Genomic DNA, 22,609 nt, shown 5'->3' with positions numbered 1-22,609 from the left:
TGCCATCAATGATTATTTCTTAGCAACGACTACACAATGGGATGACCAGCACTTTTTCCAAAAAAAAATCTCTAGTTAGTATGATGAGTTCATGTTTTTTTCAGTCCATTTGAAGGGGCTGAATATTGGCCCCATTTCCTAAGCTTTGTAGTTTATATCTTTCCCAATCACTAAAAAAGGAAATTCAAATCTCAAACAAAAATTACATATTTTGTACCATCCTAAAAAGGAGGTATGTACATTTCGAATAGCATTTTAACATTTCTATCAAAATCTCAGTTGCCTATTTAAAAAAGTGCAGACAATTTTCCCTATCTTGAATAGGGAGGGTCCTGGTAAAAAAAAACACCTGGATTAAGAATGCCTGTACTGGCCCAAAATTCTATAATTTTATGTAAAGTAAGATATTCTCTTTTTTATTGTCGAGCATAGTTGTCATAATGGCGGTTCTGTGTATGTATGTGAGTGCGTAAGTGTGTCTGTCCAGACTGAGTCTTGTTAGGACTGTATCTTGACCATGCATTATAGGATTTTCAAAAAACTTGCCATGAAGGTTGACCATGATGAGGCGGTGTGTTGTGCACAAGACCCAGGTCTTGAATTGAATATAATTTGGACTTTATTAAAATATATATTTTTTGCCTTTTTAGACGATCTCCACGTAAAAGGAAGTCTAGAAAAGACTGATAACTTCAAAATCTAGCTGGAATGAATGAGCACTTACAAAGGCAGGGTAGTTCATGTTGCGGGAAAATGTTCGCACCGTTTGGGATTGAAATTTGTATTGATGATGAGTTTCTTGAAACTTGAAACTGTATGGTTGTATTTTGATACCCATTTAAGAGGAATGTTTTTGAATTTGATTTTCATTCTTTTAAGTGAGTTGCTTTTAAAACCTTAAAATCTGAGTTTATTTATTTTTTTATGCACGTGTTTATGAATAATTGAGCCCTTAGGCGGGAACAATGAGTTTTATGTGCAGAGGAAAATAAATAAGTGTGTATGCTTTGTGTAAGTTTATAAAACTGTATAAATGAGTTATTATGGAATACTGTAAAAATAATGTTTAGATGATGTGTTCCCTTAAATTGTGATAAATTATGTTTAGAATTGCCATCTTCATCTACCAATATGTATATTTTAATCATTGTCTCGATTCATTGTCCATAGTGAATTGCCTTATTGCATTTCAAAATGGTTAATCTTTCATCAGCCTGATTATTTTTACAATGCTTGATTTGCATAATATAAATGTTGCATTGTTTGCAGGGTTTTCAAGCCAAAGAAAAAAAAATGTTTAAGATATTATGTACATGTATTTGAAAGTACAAAATGTAATACTTAAAATCGGTATCTGTTCAGGTTATTGATTTTAAAAATGGACATGTATTTTTAACAATAACAGCAAACCTACTTGATTTATGAAAATAAATAGTGCAATAAGCATGCGAAATGGATATATGCAAAAATTCATTTCTTTCAGTATGAAGTTGTAGATGTATGTTTTGTTTTTATTGAGCAAACTTTGCTGTCAAACCAAAATTATGCACATTCCAGATTTTTTGTTATTTTATTGAAATACTTAATTTACGTCGACCGATTTATTTAGCCACATTATGAAGATGGATGGCTATTTTGTGTTTCATATTGCAACTACTTACAAACATTTAACTTACTGACATGTTTCAGGAAACATATTCAAAGTTAACTTTGCATACAGTGGCTAGTTACTTAATCAAATCCATATTTATATTAATAAATTTGTCCCATTGAATGTGTCCAATCATTGTATGTTTTGTACATGTTTGTCTGGTAGTAAACTCTTACTGTAACAAATAAAAGGACAATAATTAAAATTAATTCAACGTTGATCATGGTTAATTTACGCATTAAATTTCCACACCTTGTACAACAAGTTCAAAAACATGGCCTAAGACTAATGATTATTGAATAATTTTATACATACAAACCTCGGCAAAAAAGGAGATATGCCATGAATTATATTGAAGAGAAATTGCAGTAGTAACATACTCAATATAATCATCATCATTATACAGATTACTATTTCAAAGAATATTTGTTCCATGTTTTAGATATTGTATGTTTTAAACAGAACTCCTGTAAATTATTATGCAAATAAAATATAAAACAGTGTTTTGGCATTGTGTTCTACTTTGCTGGAAGATTTAGCAGGCGCACCATCAGACATTACTTCATAGCTTACACTTTAGAAATCAATCTTGATTGGTTAATACGACTTGGGGTTCGTGTGATTTCATTGGTTCATCTGATTGATTCCCAAATGTGGCAGAAAAATAATATCAAAGATGAATCATGGCAAAAATGAATGGATATGGCATGTGTGCTAAAACCCTTTTTGCAGATACCAGCTGTTGCTGCTTTTTGTGTCGCCTGAAAAGACGACATATAGGGGTCACTTTTGTCGGTGGCGGCGTCCGCGTCCCATTTTCGCTTGTCCGGGGTATATCTCCTAAACTATTAGTGGTATCAACTTGAAACTTCATATGTAGATAGATCTAATTGAGGGCAAGTGCAGTGCACAAGAACTGTTACTCTTGCTTCCATATTTTTAAAGTTATTGCCCTTTGTTAATTTTCATGCTTAAAGTTTTGTCCGGGGCATATCTTGAAGAATATAAGAGGTATCAACTTGAAACTTCATAGCTAGATAGATCTCATTGAGGGCAAGTGCAGTGCACAAGAACCGTTACTCTTGCTGCCATATTTTTAGAGTTATTGCCCTTTGTTAATTTTCTTGCTTAGGTTTTGTCCGTGGCATATCTCGTAAACTATAGGAGGTTTCAACCTGAAACTTATTCCGTAGGTATATCTGATTGAGGGTTCAAATGCCACCTACACTTGAAAGTTAAATGGCAACATCATTGTCTATAAATGAATAAAATGCCAATCTAACAGCTATAATGTCGACAGTAAATAATTCGTCAGGCGAAACATCCGACTCGCGGAGTTCTAGTTATTCTACATTTTGCTTGGATAGTTCAGCTCCTGGTTCAACACATCAGGTATTCAAGCTCCCTGGAAATGTATTGCTTTTTATAGCAATCTTGGTGCAAAACCTGGTTAAAAAATGGTATTTGTGCAGGGTTCTCAACAAGTTTCAGTTGAGCCATCTACTACATATTCTTCATAAAATTGAATTACTTTTCCAGATTTGAACTGGCCCGATTACCCTTTGAACCATCCATTTTAGCCGGCAGCTGATTCTTATTGTGAACAATGTTTGTGAAATGATGCCAAAAGGTGGTTGAAATGTTATCGGCACACATTTAGGTGGTTATACCAAAAATAAATGAGCATGAAGGCTCTTGTAAAGCAAAGGAATTGTCAGGAAATAAAAATACCACATTTAAATAATGTTAAATTAGAAGTTATTGCAAAAAATGTGTTTTTGGAGCTTAAACGTCCCTTAAAAGTATCAAATTCTCGCTTTCCACATTTGTAAACAACAGACTGGTCGAAGGTTTTCCTTCAAGAACTTTTTTATTCCGTAACCTAGAAGCATAAAATAAAAAGCCGAGGGAGGCATGGTAATTGAAGAGCCGAATGCGCGTCATGATATTTTGGAAACATACTTTATACTACTTGCCAGGCGAAAACAGGTCCTGAAAATCCCATTTTGTCATTGTTTCGCCGCCATCTTGCATATCAGACTCCAAAACCTCGCTTAAACAGTTGCAGATTCGGAATACATGTACCCCCCTGCAGACCGTTGTTCTGAATTCTTGAATCTTATAGTTTGCTTGGATAGTTAAAGGGGCTGTACTCCATATCATGAACTAGCGAAAAAAAAGAAAATTTGTCGAAAACTGACATAAACTTGGTATCGATGTGTACAATGCATTGAAACTGACTAACTGAAGTACCACATAGTTTACAATTGATTTATTTTTCACAGTTTTTTCATATTTTTCCATTAAAAAAGATTACTAGGTATGTCTACCTAGAAGAATTCATTCCTTATGCGTGATTGGCTAGTCAATGTTATCCCGTGATATAACAAAGTTAGGTATATAGTTTAAATATTCCAACCATTTAGGGTAAGCCTACATAGCACAGTGGATATGACACTGGACTGAAATTTTGGCGACACCTGTTCGAACCCGGTCTCAAGACTCAATTTTTTTGTAACATTTTGGTATTTTTTAAGCTGACCTGAGCACAAAGTTGTGATCAGTCTATGTCCGGCGTTCAGCGTCAACAATTGGTTATAATCATCTTCTTCTCTCTAACCGCTTGGACAATTTTGATGAAACTTCATAGGAATGATCCTTGGTTGGTGCTTTTTCAAAATTGTTCAAAGAAATTAATTCCATGCAGATCTCTGGTTGCCATGGCAACCTTAAGGAAAATGTCAACAATTAACAAAATGGAAGACCTTTTAACCGAAACCAAGACATGATTAAAAATTGTGATTAAAAAGCGTGAGAATATATTTAGAGCTGCAACGATTCGATTCCGATTTCAAACATGTTGATTCGTTTATTTTCAATTTGATTCATGTTTCACTTATTGCTGTATTTAGTATGAAGTCCTGTCAGTGTTCAGGAAACTGTGACAAGTCCTGTCAGTAGGCAACTGTGACAAGTCCTGTCAGTGATTATCCAGGCAACATGTTTGACCAGTATGTTTTTCAATATTCTTTGAGAACAAATATCAAGCTAAATTGATTACAAAGGTTAAACTCTTTTACTCAGGTGAGTGATTTAGGGCCATCATGGCCCTCTTGTTTCTGTCTTTAATAACTTAACGTAAAAAAACCATAACAACACATACATGAATTGCAAAATAATCCCACAAATTATGAACACTTTGTCAGTTGAATTAACACCAGAAAATCATATCAAGATTGTTTCGTTTTCCTGCTATCATCATTTCTTTACAGTCTTTATCTTTAACTTCCATGTGCCACAGTCATGGCCGCATCCTTGGGGTCATCTCTGAATCCATTCACCCAAGAAAGAGGTCCTGCAAAATATCACTCAAAACCACATAACTATCTTCAAATATGATATAAATCATGTGTAAATTTGAAAGTACATACAAGAATACAATGTTCACATCATCAAAAGCTACCTGAATGGGGAGAAACATTTTTTTAAGAACTACTTGAAGGGGTACTAAGACTCAGAAGCATTTCTTTGTGGGCCGACACCCTGTGTGGATCAAATCGAATTTTTGGGTTTCCGTATCGAATCGGCGAGTCTAAAACCGGTTTTTCGATGCATTGGAGCAAATCGTTGCACCTTTAAATATATTACCAGTATTTTCTGTGGGAGCCTTACTACTAACCCCTTATCATGTTGACAACCTATTAACATGTTAAAAAAAATAATTTGAATTTCATCGGAATCGGAAAATAGACGCCATTTTGGTACGATATAAATTTGGTGACTCCATATTGAAAGATATGGAACTGTCTCTGTGGCCTAGTGGTTAAGGCGCTCGCCTATGGAGCGGGAGGTCGTATGTTCGATCCCTGGCCGCGTCATACCGAAAGACGTAAAAATTTGGTACAAGTAGCTCCCTTGCCTGGCGCTTGGCATTTAAAGGGTAGTGCTTGAAAATATGGTGTATCGTGCTTTACACCAAACACGTTAAAGAACCAAGAGATTTCTTCGCAAAGCATTAGGGTATCGCACCCGGGTCTCCTGTATCTCACTCTGTTTCTTCAAGTCTTCCAATGTCTGGATTTGATTGCGAATTGCTGTCACTTCTATCTCATGTCACTTAGGCCAAATAAAAAAATAGGTGCGTTTCAGGTAACACTGCCAAAAAAAATAAGGTAGGTAGGTCGGAATATTTTTTTTTTTTTTTTTATATATTGATTTCAGTAACTGTTGACCCACACTGTAACAAAAATAAAAGTCATCAATTTTCAGGTTTATCAGCAGTTTTTAAACATCTTCCATGCTTCAAAGGAAACATGCTTTATTTGTCTGGTTAAATACTTTGACAATGATGGTTGGATTTCAACTAAGTTATGGTACACCACTCTGCTATTATTAAAGACTTTCCAGGAACGGTTTTACTTTTCTTTATGCACCCTTTTGCTTTCAATCACCCTCTGTAGTATGCTAAACTTCCTGTAACATAATTACATGGAGAGTGGGGCAGCAAATTTACCATATCAGCCAAGAAACTTCATTGCTGTCAAGAGGACCTGGGGGTTCAGGTTTAAAGAACAAGTAACATGCAGGTTTTATTGCCAAAATTGCACTTTAGGCTGACATATCAATCCGAAAGTCAGTATCTGACACATTTGTATCTGACAAGAAAATATAGTTCAAGAATTGAAATATACCTGCTACAAAAGCACAAACTACCCGTAATTCACCTTAGAGTTCGGACACTCTAAAAATTCAGACATCCATTATTATTTTCAAAAATAATTTATTTACGTACTTAATTTTCAGACACCCAAAGGACATCGATTATAACTTTTACAGTTACTAAGTCTCACAGACAAAGATTATAGATCTTTATCCTTACAATGTATTTGCCTGGCTTAATTACCTTACCGTATACTGCACCAGTCACTTGTAACCACCACGCCCCCTGCCCCCCCCCCCCCCCACCAAGGTCCGGTGAATAGCTGGGACTTTGGACTTTCGGTCTAGCCAACCCCGGGTAAAATCCCCGTCCTGCGGGGACGAACTGTTGGTAAAACCCCGACCAAATGCCCCCGCAACCCAGAGACTCTATATAAGGCCCAATCTCCGCTAAATTTGGCGCTATGACAAAACCACCGCAGTCACCCGGCCCTACGGGGCCACCTGGAAAGTAAAAACACGGCCCTTTCCCCCGGTATACCCCCGGACCTGGGGGGGGGGGGCGTGGTTACAATTGACTGGTGCATAACATCACTGTGACAAGTTAATTAGTAACTACTCATCCTAAACGATTGATTGCCAGTTGAAAAGGAATTGTGTTATGTTAAATTGAGGATTAAAGAAACAACAAGGGCAATCAAGGGATTAAGAAAACACAGACATGACATGTTTGTAAAACGATCCGCCAATAAACTTTGAAACTTTTACCACACTTTTAATATAGACTTTATGAAGCAATAATCGTACAGTAATTCTCATTGAAACATCAATAGAACAATAAAAGTCAACACATTCAATGATACAGCTAGGTAACTATTTAATGTGATGAATTAAAGTTAGATATGCAATACTTAAGTTACAATCGAAAACACCACCCAGACACATTAATCCTGCATAACAATATCCATGCTCTCCATGAGATCCTCGTGGGTCTACTGTGAGTTATGTGACATCACACAGTGTGACTGTTCGATCTGAAGCCGATTAAAGGTGTTTATTCATTTCAATGCATGTATAAAATGGTGTTGAATGGGATTTTAATTAACTTGATGAAGGAGTAACACTTATAGGCGTTATAACTATTGATAACTACGGATAAATTAATAAGTGGTAAAATGTAGACATGAAGAAAAAAGGCAGGTTAAACATACATGTAGATAAAATGTAAAAATGGTTATTTTCTATGAATTCGGACAGCGAAAAAAATAATTATTTTTAGGTGTCCGAACTCTATTGTGAATTGCGGGGTAAATACAATCAGAAATCCAACTCTAATATTGTCAACTTTTCGTATTTATTTCGTAACAAATGCTTTTCGTACCCAAATCACATTTTTGTTCAGGGAAAAAATAGGTTAGGGTCGGCGGGAAAAAATAGGGTCGGTCGGGTAACCTGAAACAGACCTATTTTTTTATTTGGCCTTATGGCAATTTAAGTCGTGATGGCGTCACAGCGGGGTCAAGCCATAATCGCAGTCAATGGGCGCGGGCAGACCATGATAAACTCAAATAATTAAACAGAAAAGATAAGGGGTCACCGCCTGACCAGTCATAGACCAATGGCGTTGCATCATTTATTTTGGAGGCGTGATATATGTAGATATACATAATTGTTTATCATCTAGCAAAAAAAACATCATATCGAATAAATATTTGAGTTGATAAACATGTTCTTCCAGGTATCTCATTCTGTAATAATGTTGACACTAGTTCACACACACATACACAAAAATGATTATCTTAGATATCACTAAATGCTGATCCAAACATTCTACCATATCCAAATTACTACAATTACATAATTTATAAAATTATTTTATAAAACTTAACTTTTAGTCCAACATTCCAAAGCTGAATGACTATTTATTGCTGCACTCTCACAGATTGAACGTTTTGACATTTTTTTTTTTTTTGTCTTGGAATGAGTCAATATTTGCGAAATTCCATGGAAATCAGTTACATAAGACTGCTGACAAAAAATTAGATCACAGATTTGTATATTTAAGTTCAAAAATTGATGTTTTATGCATTTTTCTTAAACCATTAGTAACGGTTAGTAACTGTTTAAGCCATAAAACATTAATTTTCTAACAGAAATATAAAAATCTACGATCTGATTTTTTGTCAATAATCTTATATCATTGGTTCGCAGATATTTAGGCAAAAATTTGCTCTTTCCGAAACAAACAAAAAAAAAAGTTGTGAAAATGGTATATCTGTGAGAGTGCAGCTTTTACACCTAAAATCACCCATGTAGAACTAATATCACGCCACCTATTGGACATTACATCAAATCAAGGAAAATCTTTTCTCCTAATTCATATTTTCAAACGTAGAAATATATATTTCCTTTAATGACTCCATGTCTCTGAATAGGCAAACACACTTACAATTCAAAAATCCATTTATTGATTTGAATACCTCATTCAAACATTGTTAAAGACAAAGAATGGTATTTATTTAATAAAAAACATCTATGGATCATCTTTAATTTCAACATTTACAATCAATTTACAAGCCAAGACTGAGACATACTTTCAGTCTTTCATTTATGTCATCTTTCACAGTCTTGAGCATTTTCACTAGCCAATCAACCATGTTTCTTAAAAATATGATCTTTAACCCCATTGTAAGCAGCTGCAGGAGCACCTACAGTATGTAAGGAAACACAAAACCTTTTTAGGCACATGAGGCTTCAACGCCTCTATGAACACGTTTCATAAATTTGTGTATGATATTTTCTTACATTTTTCTTGCATTGAGGGTTACAGAGCATATTGTCAACCTGAGGTAAATACTGTTAGCCAAGGCGAAGCAGTCGATATCTATTTTATTATACTGAACACAAATTGTCAATTTCATGGCGGCAGATGGTTACAGTGCGGCAGAGGGTGATAGTGCTGGGTGATAGTCGAAAACATTGCCCTGGTGTTTTTATTGTTCTATAGAAGTGAAGTATAATAAAATCGTTTGTACACAGATGCAATAATTTCAACAGTTATTGGTTCTTTTTTAACAACAGGTTTTCCTTTAATTCTTTTAGCAGCTTCTAAAGCATTTTCAACTAACTTCGAATTTGTAGGAGATACTAGCCCATTTATTTCATGATACCATTTTTGCATAGAAAGCAGTAAGCACTGGACTTCATGAGTTTACAGGCTGAATTAACAATGCCAAATATATTGCTACAATGAAAGCTCCAGCGGGCAAAGTGTCCCTACTTCATAATCCATTACACGATACACTTCTGAAAACGCATTAAAGCGCTATGATATTTTCTACTGGTGTAGTCTGCCTTTGGTTTCAACAAATCTGGAAGTAGGTGCGCTCTGCCCACCATCGCCTCAAATAACTCATCAATTTAATACTAATGGATCTGAAAAGAAACAATTATAAATCTACAATATAAAATTGACAATTCATCATTCTTACAATTATTATATAATATTTTTGTATAAATGCAAATTTACTTTTGCCTCCTATTAATACTACATGTGTTTTATATTTCACATCATGATATCTTAACAATATTGCACCTAGCGTTTTTAGACAGGCCAATTCTGTAATAATTTCGGACATCAGTCTAGAAAGCGCTCTCGGACACAGCAAAGCTGCCACAATAAAATTTGCAATGTATTTTAATCATCCTGCCTCCTTGCAATACTGCCTGCGCAAACTGACACGGCAATACTGCCATAATTATGTTTACAATATTGGTTATCTACCTGCGCCTTTGCAATACTGCCTGTGCTCTCTGACACGGCAATACTGCCATAATTATGTGTACAATATTGTTAATATTCCTGCGTCTTTGCAATACTGCCTGTGCTTTCGCACGCGGCAATACTGCCATTATAAGCTTTACAATGTCATTAAAATTCCTGCGCCTGTGCGGTACTGCATGGGCCTTCGCACACGGCAATACTGCCATTATTTTGTCAAACATATGCAAGTACTTAAATGCCCTTGCAATTATAAGGGGTATGACAAGTTTGCAATAGTTAAGTGCCCTTGCTTTACTACATGCGCTTTTGACAATTAAGACCCCCCCCCCCATATTAGGTACAGTTTTTAATCATGTTCAGGTGATGACTGATATTTGCAGATAAAAATGTATCCTCTTCGCAGCAGGGAAAAAGTCAATATGACGAAATTTTAATGATGAATATGAGTTATGACCATGACCTTTGACCTCAAAATCCATAGGAGTCATCAACTGGTCACCCAAAACCTAAATGTCAAGTTTGAGGGTCATGGATGCAAGCATTGTCAAGTTATTGCACAGACAAGCTTTTTTGTGTTCAATGTCACTGTGACCTTTGACCCAATGACCCCCAATATCAATAGGGGTCATCTACAGGTCAGACCCAACCTCCAAGTCAAGTTTGAGGGCCATGGGTGCAGGCATTGTCAAGTTATCACTAAGACAACCTTTTATCATCCAAGGTCACTGTGACCTTGACCTTTGGCCAGATGACCTCCAAAAGGGGTCATCTACTGGTCAGGCCCAACCTCCAAGTCAAGTTTGAGGGCTATGGTTGCAGGCATTGTCGAGTTATCACTCAAAGAATATTTTCGCATTTAAGGTCACTGTGACCTTGACCTTTGATCCAATGACTCCTAAAATCAATAGGGTTCTTCTATTGGTCAGGCCTAGCCTCCAAGTCAAGTTAGATGATCAAGTTTAGCGCTATTGTTGAGATATCACTGGGAGAAGCTTTGTTAACTTTTTTGCATTATAGGTCAACGTGACCTTGAATGTTGGTCCGGTGACCCCCAAAATCAATAGGGGTTATCTACTAGTCAGACCCAACCTTCATGTCAAGTCTGATGATCATAGGTCAATGGATTGTTAAGTTGCCTTCAAGGTCACTGTGACCTTGACGTTTGACCCAATGACCCCCAAAATAAATAGGGGTCATCTACAGGTCAGGGCCAACCTCCAAGTCAAATTTGAGGGCCATTGGTGCAGGCGTTGTTGAGTTATCACTAAAACAACCTTTTATCATCCAAGGTCATTGTGAACTTGACCTTCAGCCGGATGACCCCTAAAACCGGTAGGGGTTATCTACTGGTCAGACCCAGCCTACAAGTCAAGTTTGAGGGCCATGGGTGCAGGGGTTGTCGATTTATCACTAGGACAACCTTTTATCATTCAAGGTCACTGCTGATGAGTTATCACTCGGACAACCCTTTATCATTCAAGGTCATTGTGACCTTGACCTTTGACCCCTTAAATCAATAGGGGTCATCTACTGGTCAGACCCAGCCTTCATGTCAAGTTTGATGACCATTGATCTAGGCATTGTTGAGTTATCACTCGGACCAGCTTTAAAATCCTTTTACCATTAAAGGTCACTGTGACTTTGACCTGATGACCTCTATAATCAATAGGGGTCATCTACTGGTCATGCCCAACCTTCATGTCAAGATTGGTGACCATACGTCCAGGAATTGCTAAGTTTTCACTCTTACAAGCTTTGGTCTACCGACGGACGGACGGACGGACCAACCAACCGACCGATCAACCGACCTACAATTGCAAAGCAATTAAACCCTCTGCTTCGAAGGGGGGCATAATTTATTATATTTTAAAATAATATTCCAGCGCATTGCAATACTGCCTTCGCTCTCTAACTTAGCAATTCTATTGTAATTTTGTATAACAAATACCGTAATCAAATACTCCAGAGCCTTACAATACAGCCTATGCTCTTGGACAATGCGATACTGTTTCAATATAGTGTAAACTTTGCAAATATGCCTATACTCTGGCAATACTGACTGCAACAACACACTATTCAACAAACAACTTAACTACTGAAACATTCTGTTACAAAGCTATAGTTCATAAGGAAAATCAACTTTCAACGCTAACATACGGAAATTCAAATCCATATTGCCGAAAATACCTTTATCATTTCTGCATGACACATAATTCTCCCTTTTGGTTGGCAAATCAAACCATCAACTTTTTCCTTTATGAATGACCCATTTGGGCAGAGAAAAGGCAAAAATAAAGCCAATTTCCAGCAAGGAACAATAAGAACACCCTTGGCTTTATCTAATGCCATTTTCTTGATGACCTGTAATAATAGTAATAGAAGGATCAAATAAAGCAAGATTTCCTCCCCAGTAGTAATGGGAATCGGACAAAAAAATTACTATCGATAATCGGTTTATGCAACCTATCAATGATCGATTATTTATCGATTTAATCAATATTTAATTATCTTTGGTCATCATATTAAGGCATACAGGTACATGCACCAGTTTTAAGCACCAATGTTTCCTTACAATATTGTTTGTACATTTTTTTTATAAATAACATTATTTATTCAGAATGCGACTACCTTTTTAAAAGTGTTTACAAGTTACTATAACAGAACATTAGACCACAGGCTCTATTTTTTGTCTTACATTTAGTATGTATACATGTGTAAAAATAAATACAAAGAACAATATCAATTTCATTTAAATAATCAGTCAGTAACAATCACAACAAGCAGTTGAATATTCTATATCTTTTACAAGAACATTTTCTTTCCGATAACTGAGAAAACTAAATTCGTACACGGTGAGAAGTAAATGGTAACATATTTTAAAATCACTTTTAAACCACAACCATGAGAAGTTGAGAACCAATCCTTTAGCAGTTAAATTACAGAGCCTTAGTGACTTACTGACTTGATAACAATATGACTAGATAACTTTACATAGTAACACCTTAACATTTCAACCAGAAAAAGAAAATTAGTCGGCAGCTGTTACGTCCCTTGTTTCTATAATCAATTGTTCAAATTTCACTATTGATTGTCGCCGATGTAGGCCTTTCTGATCAATTGCCGATTATAATCGATCATCGGCACAACACTTCTCCCCAGTATTCTGAATACGCATGAACACCAGCGCATGCAGGACTCAGATATCTTGAATAAAAAACTTTCAATTTTGCGTTATGCTCAGAAGCAAACCAATCAATTTGCAAGTTTCCAAATTGTGATTTATATCAAACACTGCATTTGAGATACCCCAATCATCAATATCTACTATTTTCTACAGATAATCTGAAATTTCATTGCTAGTTCTTGGAATCCATTGCATTTCCAATAAATTGGATTTTGTGATACAAAATTGAAATATATCAATTGCTATAGTTACAAATCATTTTTCTTGGAACCTTTCGAAACAGTCGATTTAACACTTTGATTATCTGTGAACCATTTTACTCTCTGACCTGCCAAAACATGCACAAGCGACTGTAAAACACGATCAACAGCAACCAATTCTCATCATGTCAAAGACTTTCCACTCTCTTCCTTTGACCTAGTACCATGATTGTGAAATGCCATTTTTTGTGCTTATTGAATAACCTGCAAATCCTGTACAACTACCATCTGAATACACTATTTTAGAGCATTTGAACAAATCCGTGATGCTTTTTGTGTTTAACACTAACATTTTTCTGCCAAAATTCTAATTGGCTCTTGCTTGAATCAGAAAGTCTGATAAACTGATCCCAGTGACAAGCACCAAGTACATCCATACTCAAAGTCCGAGTCATAATTTGAGAAATGTGTCCTACAACAACTGTCATTGAAATAATTTGACCTATACAGCTCGCTACTTTCTTAACATGAACATATCTATAAACTTTGAGACTATCAAATATTTCTGATATTGTACGCATACATTTATCTATTCTACAATCAGGAATAAATATCACACTTTTGCCAGAATCTAGCATCACACCTAGAAACTCTAAAATTTAATACAAATCAGGAATACAGCAGATCATTTTTAATTTGCTGACCAAGTTTCACAGCGCTATCCAAAGTTTGAGAACAACCATATCCATTATCTAAGAACGGCTCTCTGTGCCAATTTTTCAACAAGGTCCTCATTAGCTTCATAAACAAAGAACATGCACTGGAAATACCAAATGGAAGAACTAAAATCTTATAAAAAAACAGTTTTCCCATCCTGTGTTATCCATGAAACCCCCCAGATATTCTGTATGAGGCTCATAAATATCAACAAAATGATAGGCGCTCTTCAAATCAAACTTAATTTGATTGCAATTGCTTTTGAAAAATGACAATGCAATTCTAATGTCATAAAACTTCACATATTGTTTCCATAAATGTTTATTTACTTCTCTTAAAACTAGAATAAGTCTTTACTTCCCAGAGCTTTGAATAAACACAGTTGAAAGATTTACAACATATGGATTTTCACAAACAGGAACTAAAGCTCTGGGTAATAAATCTTGAATAGCTTCTGAAACAAAATCCGACTCAAACAACAACAAGGCAGATTTATTATTATAACAAAATGTTTGTGAAGGTTTTGAGTATAATAAATCATTTTCAATAACATCTAGAATAAAATCGCTAGTATCAATTTACTGCCAAAAATTCATGTTTCTTTAACCTTCCACCTCACAATAATACTTTTCTGTCCCTGTTCATATTCATAGAAATCATATGTAAATATACTCTAGTACTCATCTTCAAACAAATTCCAGTTCATCTCCTGGTGACCCCGCCATTCGACTGCTCCCTGATGCCGGCTGCTCCGAAGAAAGCAGAACCTCTGGTATCGGGGAAAGTTCAGCCAGAAGTTAGAATATTCGTCGCAAGCGAAACATGGACCTGGGTGAGGGAACCGGAACTTCCAGTGGTGAAACTGACCGAATTGTGTTGGCATCGAAAAGACCTCCCACGTCCGACAGGAAAGGGTCCATAAGGTTTCGGACCCGAACGCCAGAACCCGGAAGTAGAAGCTTTGCAACGTGAACCGCTGCATGGGAAAACACAATACTTCTTATTAATTTTCATCTCGTCATCGCTGTCGCTGGCCACAGGGTTAGTGTCATACTCTCTAACCATTTCCCGCCTTCCCAAAGATGTGTTTGCAATTCTCACAACCTTGTTCTTTTTATGTAACTTCTCTGCAATGTCTGATAGTTATTCTTTTACATACCGGGTGTCAATTGTCTGTTTTTCTAAACCCCAAACGCACTGGTTGATTTCACTGTTAAAATCATATTCATGCCTGTGAAACGCCAAGTAAGATCTTTTTCAGTTTTAATTTTTTTCACCTCTATGGCGACATTTTAAGTATTTCCTTGCACATCCTTTCTTAAGTTCTGCTAAAATGGTATTCAACTGTACCTGAAAATTTGACCCATTAGTTACTCTCCATGTTCAAAACTGTTGCACAATCAATTGCCCACCAACATGTATGTAAATCACAGATTTTTTTTATAAAACTCAACCTGTTTAGTCCAACTTCCAAAGCTGAATGACTATTTAGCGTCTAAACCAAGCCGTGTAGAACTAATATCACGCCACCTACTGGACTTTACATCAAATCAAGGAAAATAATTTTCTCCTAATTCATATTTTCAAAAGCAGAAAATTATATCTGTGTATATTTGGAGGTAAAGGAACTGAAATATATTTTATAAATCTGAAGTGTCTTGGCTCTTATTTATTTTGAATAGCTTCAAGACTATTAAATTCTTTAAAAAATATGATTAATAAGAATTTGACTTATGTCCAGTCAGTTTATGAGGGTTGGTTGATTTTTAGCTCTACTGGCCAAAGGTCAGAAGAGCTTTGGGATGGTGCACGGTCCAGCGTTCATGTGTCTGCCTGTACACAATTGCTAGTGAACATCAAATTATGTCCCTGGGGTCAAAACTGGTCGAGCCCCGAGGTTCACAAATTTCCTGTAGACTTATACGGGGAATTCTTAAGAATCTTCTTGTCTGAAACTGCTCGGACCAGACCTTTAATAATTTGTATGTAGATCATATAGTGGCCCTCTACCAAGATTGTTCAAATTATGCCCCTGGAGTCAAAGCTGGCCCCTCCCCTTGCAAAGAAATTTGGACCATGTGCACAATTTTGAAAACAGATATCAAAGTTTTGCTTGTATGACTTTGACCGTGACCTTCTGACCTACTTTCTTATTTTTGAAGCTACAGCAATGAAATTCAGACCATGTGTACAATATTAAATGCTGTGCTTGAATGCTCTTGATTGTGACATTTTGACCTCCTTTCTAATTTTTGAAGTTAAGCAATGAAATTTGGGCAATATGTACTTTTAAAAAACAAATAGCAATGCTGTGCTTGGATGACCTTCATTGTGACCTTTTGAAATTTCGACCATGTGTACTGTTTTGCAACAGATATCAATATTGACATTGTCAGGTTGCAACATATATCAATATTGACATTGTCAGGTTGCAACATATATCAATATTGACATTGTCAGGTTGCAACATATATCAATATTGACATTGTCAGGTTGCAACATATATCAATATTGACATTGTCAGGGTGCAACATATATCAATATTGACATTGTCAGGTTGCAACAGATATCAATAGTGACCTTTTAACCTACTTTCTTATCTTTGAAGCTACAGCTTTAAATTTGGACCATGTGTACAGCTTTTGAGAACAAATATCAAGCTATAGTGATAACAAAGGTCAAAAACTTTTACTCAGGCGAGTGATTTAGGGCCATTATGGGTCTCTTGTTTTACAAATGCATTCTATTTGAATGAACGCAACATCTTCGGAATATCTGCGACAGAACAAAAACATCACTTGTGATTGGTAGTTACCAATTTATCCACAATATGTAATGTCCATGACCTAATTCAATTACACATGCGTGTTGTCATCAATACCAGAAATCTAGATAGTGCTTGATGAAATACACAATTTCCCTATCTTAAATGTGGAATGCATTGAACTTCATAATTGTGCTAATGGATAGCTGCAGCCAAGTGTATGAATATGGTTATTTTTTTGGTTTGGTCAATGTTAGTCAAAATGTTTATTGGTCAATATTTATCCAATGATTACTACAAAACCGATCATTTCAATTAAATCATTAAACTAGAATCCATAAAGATAACCTGTGGACAACTTGACCAAGTTTTGTACATTGACTGCTGGGTCCATATTCACATATTACTGAGTCCCAGTTTGAGACCTGGGCTCAGAAAACTTATTTCTTAAATGTTTAAAATTATCTAAAATCACTACTTTTGACAAAACGATGTATGCCGGAGCATAGAACAGGTTCTTGGTTACAGATACAGCAGGTTTCACCTTGTTGGCTCATGTAATAGCATTTCTAAACCAAAATGACTTCTGCGTCTGCGTCTCAATCTGTGACCCAAGATGTTGGTGAATTTAGGCCCTGAAGTTGATTTTCAGACATAATTAACTCAGAACAACACATTTTTAAGTTACACACAAGTTTATTTTGTTTTTAAATACAACTTGTTTGAATTTTGAACATTTTGTATAGGAATCTGTCATTGTTAATGAAATAATATACCCAGACAGCCTTCAATTCCACAGAAAAAAACAGGGAATGTTACTGAAAATGAGAAATAACAATACAAAACTTTGTTGTGACTTTACAAATAAAAATGCCATTTTAAAATTAAAATAGTAATTTCAAGGAAAATGTTCTATATACAAATTGGCATGAATTAATTTCACTGTTATGAAGAATATGAACAATATAGCACTGAGGTGTATCACAATATCACGTTGTAAGATAATAAAAGAAAAAAAGTAAGATTTGCTATTGCATTAAAAACCTTTATAGTACCCTCAATATAATGATATTTATACTTATAAAATAACACATTTGTACATTCAACCAACTGTTTTACAAGATTAACTACGAACATCTAACCTTACTGCCTATTTTTACAACCAGCAAACAGTTTTTCTCATATTCACCTTTTCAACAAAATGGCAACAAAGGAAAATCAACGGGACTTGGTCCCAAGAAATAAATGTGAATTTATCATAGAAGCAGCCACTTCATGAAATTTGCAGCATTTTAAGTTTATAATAAACTTTAATTTGGAAACAAAATGAAACATATTAAGCACAGGACATTAAGGTCATTCGAAATAAATAATAAATATCGAAATTAGAATGCTTTTTTGATCAATTCCACAATATCGATCTGATATTCAACTTTAAGGCATACATAAGTTGGGAATTGACTGCATTCCGAAAGACTTGAGGGATTCATAATCTGATTATAAACGTTCCTTCAGCACAATATTAATATTTTAATTTCTTCAAATGCCATTGAGACAAATCCTAAGCAACATTTTTTTATCATAAACAATTCATTTATCCTATAACTTCTCTACAGCATAATTACTGTATTATAGACCTTAATTTAATAACACTGTACATGTCCTCTTCATTTCTTATTAGGAATACTCTTCTGCAGGGCAACAATCTGTTCGTTCCCAAGCGTGATTTTATCTTCCAACTCCTGTAATTGTATCGTGTACTTCGATTTCATTTTGATATAGTAGTGATAGTCATCAAGCTCATTGGTTGCCAGGCAACTCTGAAGAATCATTTCCACCTGCTCGCTGCGTCGATCAATGTCGTGTTTCAGTTGTTTTGCGTCCTCGTGTTGCGAGTACAGTCGGTCTCTTTTGTCATATGTCATTTTCTGTAAGATAGGAATGGCGATGTTACAGATACTGAATAAATTTGTACTATTTTTCATTAATCAACAATACTACAGCATTACACTTGAAAATACAAAGTCATAATAGTTCAGATTAAGTTTAAGTTCAAGTTTGGGCCAAGCAAGTTGTGAATGTGATTTAGAGAAGTTCATGAATTCAATAACAAAGCTGGTCTATTCAATGGTCTAGTCATCTCCAATATGATATTTATTAGCCAAAGGGACAACTTACGCGAATTTTCTCGTTGGTGTTCTCAGAGAGGCCCTGAATGGTGTTTTCAGCACGTGCTAGCAGACCAGAGAGCTTGAGAAGGAGTCGAATGATCTTATCGATATCCTCAATATACGAGCGATATTTGTCCTTCTCCTGCTGGCTGCGACACTTTGACTCCACATACTCGATCACCTGAAGAGAGGTTGGAATTAGTACGGGCTTTGTGGTGAAGTATTTAGTTAGTACTAGATTCTTTTAGCTTCATTGGCATGAAAGCTTACAGAATACCTCGCTAGAGTATGTTTTCTGGGTAGAAACCAGTACTTGTGTAATTTTTTAGCGGCAATGAGAAAGTACCATTTGGATTGAACCCACAACCTTTTGTGACAAAATAAATTATGTGATTGTATTTGGAAGATGCTGTTATTTGACAAATTTGTTAGCTCAAGATAATTCTGATGGTCATCAATGTCCCCAAGTTTTCACCTATTTTTTGCATAAAAAACTACATTAAATTATCAACACTTATAGGTCATAAAAATCCTCTAGTATTAACATGAAATTCCATGCCTACTTAAAGTATGATTTTTGTAATTAATTTGTATAACAAAACGATTTGAAAGCAATAAAAAATTAAATATGATTTAAGTTTTATTATATGCTGCCACAATCAATTACACTTTGAAATGCCTTAATACCCTGGTTCTAGTAATTGACATTTCATAGAACTTCACAATACAATTCTAATTTTAAATAGTTTTTGCAAAGAAAGTACATCAGGCAAAAAAAAAGCATGATTCAATACTTTGTAGAAGTATTAAGCGATGCAACTGATGTTTACTTAATTTAACAATATAATTTTGCACTAATATTCAGTAAAAATGTTGTTTAAATTTTATCCTTTCTAAACCTTTTATTTTTCAAGATTGATTTTCTTCTGAATGTATTTTGTAAGTTTCGATGATATCAAAACTTGAAATATTGAAAAAATATTTTGGGAAATGTCCATGATGATTTCATTAATCCAAACATAAACACTCTTAAAGTTCTACTACATTTGAAAAACCCCATCTTTCTGAAGGTTTCTCAATACTGTTTTGTACCTGTTTCCCAAGTGCCTCATTCTCATCAATGTCAGTGAGTAGCTCTTTCTTGTCCTCTTTCAACACATCAACCTTCTTGACCATCCGCTGAAGGAGCTCCTCCTGAAATTCATGTGGTGCTAGTGAACAATGGTCAACAATTGTAGTCCATATTTATGTCTTATAAGAGAGAAAAAGAGTAGTCATTATTTTTTCATAACTGGATCATGTATGCATAGGTTACGGATGATCCCACATACCACGTTTGTCACAAAAGCAAGGGCCATTATTTTTTTCCATTCTCCATAAATGTGCATCAATATTATGAGTTCCACAACTTAATATCATCAAATACCTTCCTCAAAGATCTCATGAGTGTATGACTAATAATTTTGAAGTAATGAGCGACACAAGTTGAACAAGTCCAAAAATGCTAATTTTTGCCATAACTCTGGATATACTATTTACAGCCACAAACAAAACCTCAGGTGCACAGCTCATTCAACCCAACAACATTACCTTAAAGTTTCATGACTCTAGGTTAAATAATTTATGGAGTTTTGATAACAATTCAAGAAATGCAATTTTTGCTAATTCAAGGGCCAGTTTTACTAATGGAGCGGGAAACATACCCCAGATGCCAAACTTTGTTACCTAAATAACATTCCACCAAGGTTTCTTGACTCTAGGTGAAAAGGTTTTAAGTGACAAACTTGTAAAGTTAAGGAACAGAGTGACACACACGGACAGAGAAGGGCAAATCAATCAATATCCCCCCACCCCCATTTACAACAAAATAACATTCCACCAATGTGTCGCTCTAGGTGAAAAAGTTTTAAGCGACAAAAACTTGTAAAGTTTCTGACAGAGCATCACAGATGGACAGAGAAGGGCTAATCAATCAATATTGTCAAGTGAAGGACCATAACTCTCACTCCTAACTTTGTGCAGCTGCAAACAACAACCCACATGCACAACTTATTCAACCCAACAACATTACCCTTATAGGCTTCCTGACTACTAGGTCATATAGTTTTTGAGTTTTTAATGACACAAGTACGAACATGCCAATTTTTGGTTATTGAACGGCCATAACTCTCCCTTTACGAAAGTGCACAACTTCATCATCTCAAGAACATACGCCTAAATTTTTAAAACTCATGGTCAAATAGTTTGAGAATTTTGAATGACACAATCTAAGTTCGCATAATACTTCGAGACAGAATCACTGACAGACAAGGGCAAATCTTAATGCCTCCCCCTGCCCATAAGTGGAGGCATAAAAATCAAAATTCAGCTTTTAATAATTATCGTTTCATTTTCATGCTTTAAGCCATCACAGAATTCTAAAGACATGGGCCAGGTTGGCAGGTCAATACTTCAATAATGTAAACCCTGATAATGTTTTATCTTCATTAAATAAAGTAATTGTTATGGACTTTTTATTTCAGAATCCCTATCTAAGATCACTATTCTGTTTGATCAAACTATGTATAGTTTATATCAACAAAATTGGTAAAATTACTACCAATCTATTTCCAATAGCAAATAAAGTCAAAGTATTGAAACAAATGATCTATGATGCAAACAGGTAGATCTTTGGATCGGGAATTATGTAAACATGTTTTGTTTTGTCTGGGGTTTGTGTTTACTAGGTATATTTCTAGACAGCATGTGCAAATGATCACCCTATAACTCATAACAAGTTATCTTATGGCCATTATGACATTTATGCTACATTTGTAACAACCTTTATATAACACCAAACACATTATAATGATGCACATTTTAACTGTATTTAAATAGGCTGTTTATATTTTTACATCTGCACCTTGCATGAGTTTTGCTTCATAAATTTGAAGGTATTTATTGCATTGAGGAAATATCCCAAACAATTGGATTATTAAATTATATTTTACTTTCCCACATTCCTTGAATTTATAAAATATATCCATTCATATTTCCATTTTTTCTCTCTTCTCTCTCCTGATAAGACATACATACAGAAACAAAAGACAGAATGCACTGTTCATGAGAAACAGTTAACAGATCTACAAAATAAAAACACAAATGGTTCCATATTAGGTAAACAAATACTATTACACACAACATGATTATTTTGTCAGAATTTATTTTTCTGATTTCCTACATTTATTCACAATTAAATATTGCTTCGAACCAAAGTCAAAACCAACCTTTTTCTGTGCGAGGGTGTCGTTGTCAGCAATGTCGTGCACAAGATGGTTGTTGTCGCTTAGTTTACGAATCTCAAGCTCAATCATGGCCTTCGGCGGGGATACGTAGTAGTTTGATGGCATCGGGGAGGTTGGCCTAGAATAAATGTGAGTGTGTGTGTGTGTCATTTAAATTGCTCACCATAGAACTTCTTAACAATTACTTTCAACCTT

General features: G+C 35.3%; 2 protein-coding genes across 10 annotated transcripts in view; one reads left to right on the top strand and one right to left on the bottom strand.

Moving 5' to 3' along the window:
- Positions 1 to 2,154, top strand: part of LOC128227979 (calnexin-like) — a 50,922-nt gene extending 48,768 nt beyond the window's left edge. For all 3 annotated transcript variants that reach the window (XM_052938982.1, XM_052938981.1, XM_052938983.1), the window contains exon 18: positions 651 to 2,154. In XM_052938982.1, coding sequence (XP_052794942.1) covers positions 651 to 687 — 37 coding nt within the window. In that variant the 3' untranslated portion in view covers positions 688 to 2,154. The remainder of the gene's footprint in view (positions 1 to 650) is intronic.
- A 15,481-nt stretch (positions 2,155 to 17,635) lies between these two features.
- Positions 17,636 to 22,609, bottom strand: part of LOC128227977 (uncharacterized) — a 186,304-nt gene continuing 181,330 nt past the window's right edge. For all 7 annotated transcript variants that reach the window (XM_052938974.1, XM_052938975.1, XM_052938978.1 and 4 more), the window contains 4 exons: positions 22,397 to 22,532; positions 20,223 to 20,324; positions 19,138 to 19,311; positions 17,636 to 18,887 (listed from right to left, as the gene is read on the bottom strand). In XM_052938974.1, coding sequence (XP_052794934.1) covers positions 18,627 to 18,887; positions 19,138 to 19,311; positions 20,223 to 20,324; positions 22,397 to 22,532 — 673 coding nt within the window. In that variant the 3' untranslated portion in view covers positions 17,636 to 18,626. The remainder of the gene's footprint in view (positions 18,888 to 19,137; positions 19,312 to 20,222; positions 20,325 to 22,396; positions 22,533 to 22,609) is intronic.

Source organism: Mya arenaria, chromosome 3 (assembly GCF_026914265.1).
Source record: "Mya arenaria isolate MELC-2E11 chromosome 3, ASM2691426v1".
NCBI classification, from domain to species: Eukaryota; Metazoa; Mollusca; class Bivalvia; order Myida; family Myidae; genus Mya; species Mya arenaria.
Note: the sequence above shows the minus strand (reverse complement) of the source record. Positions and strands in the feature narration are given on the sequence as shown.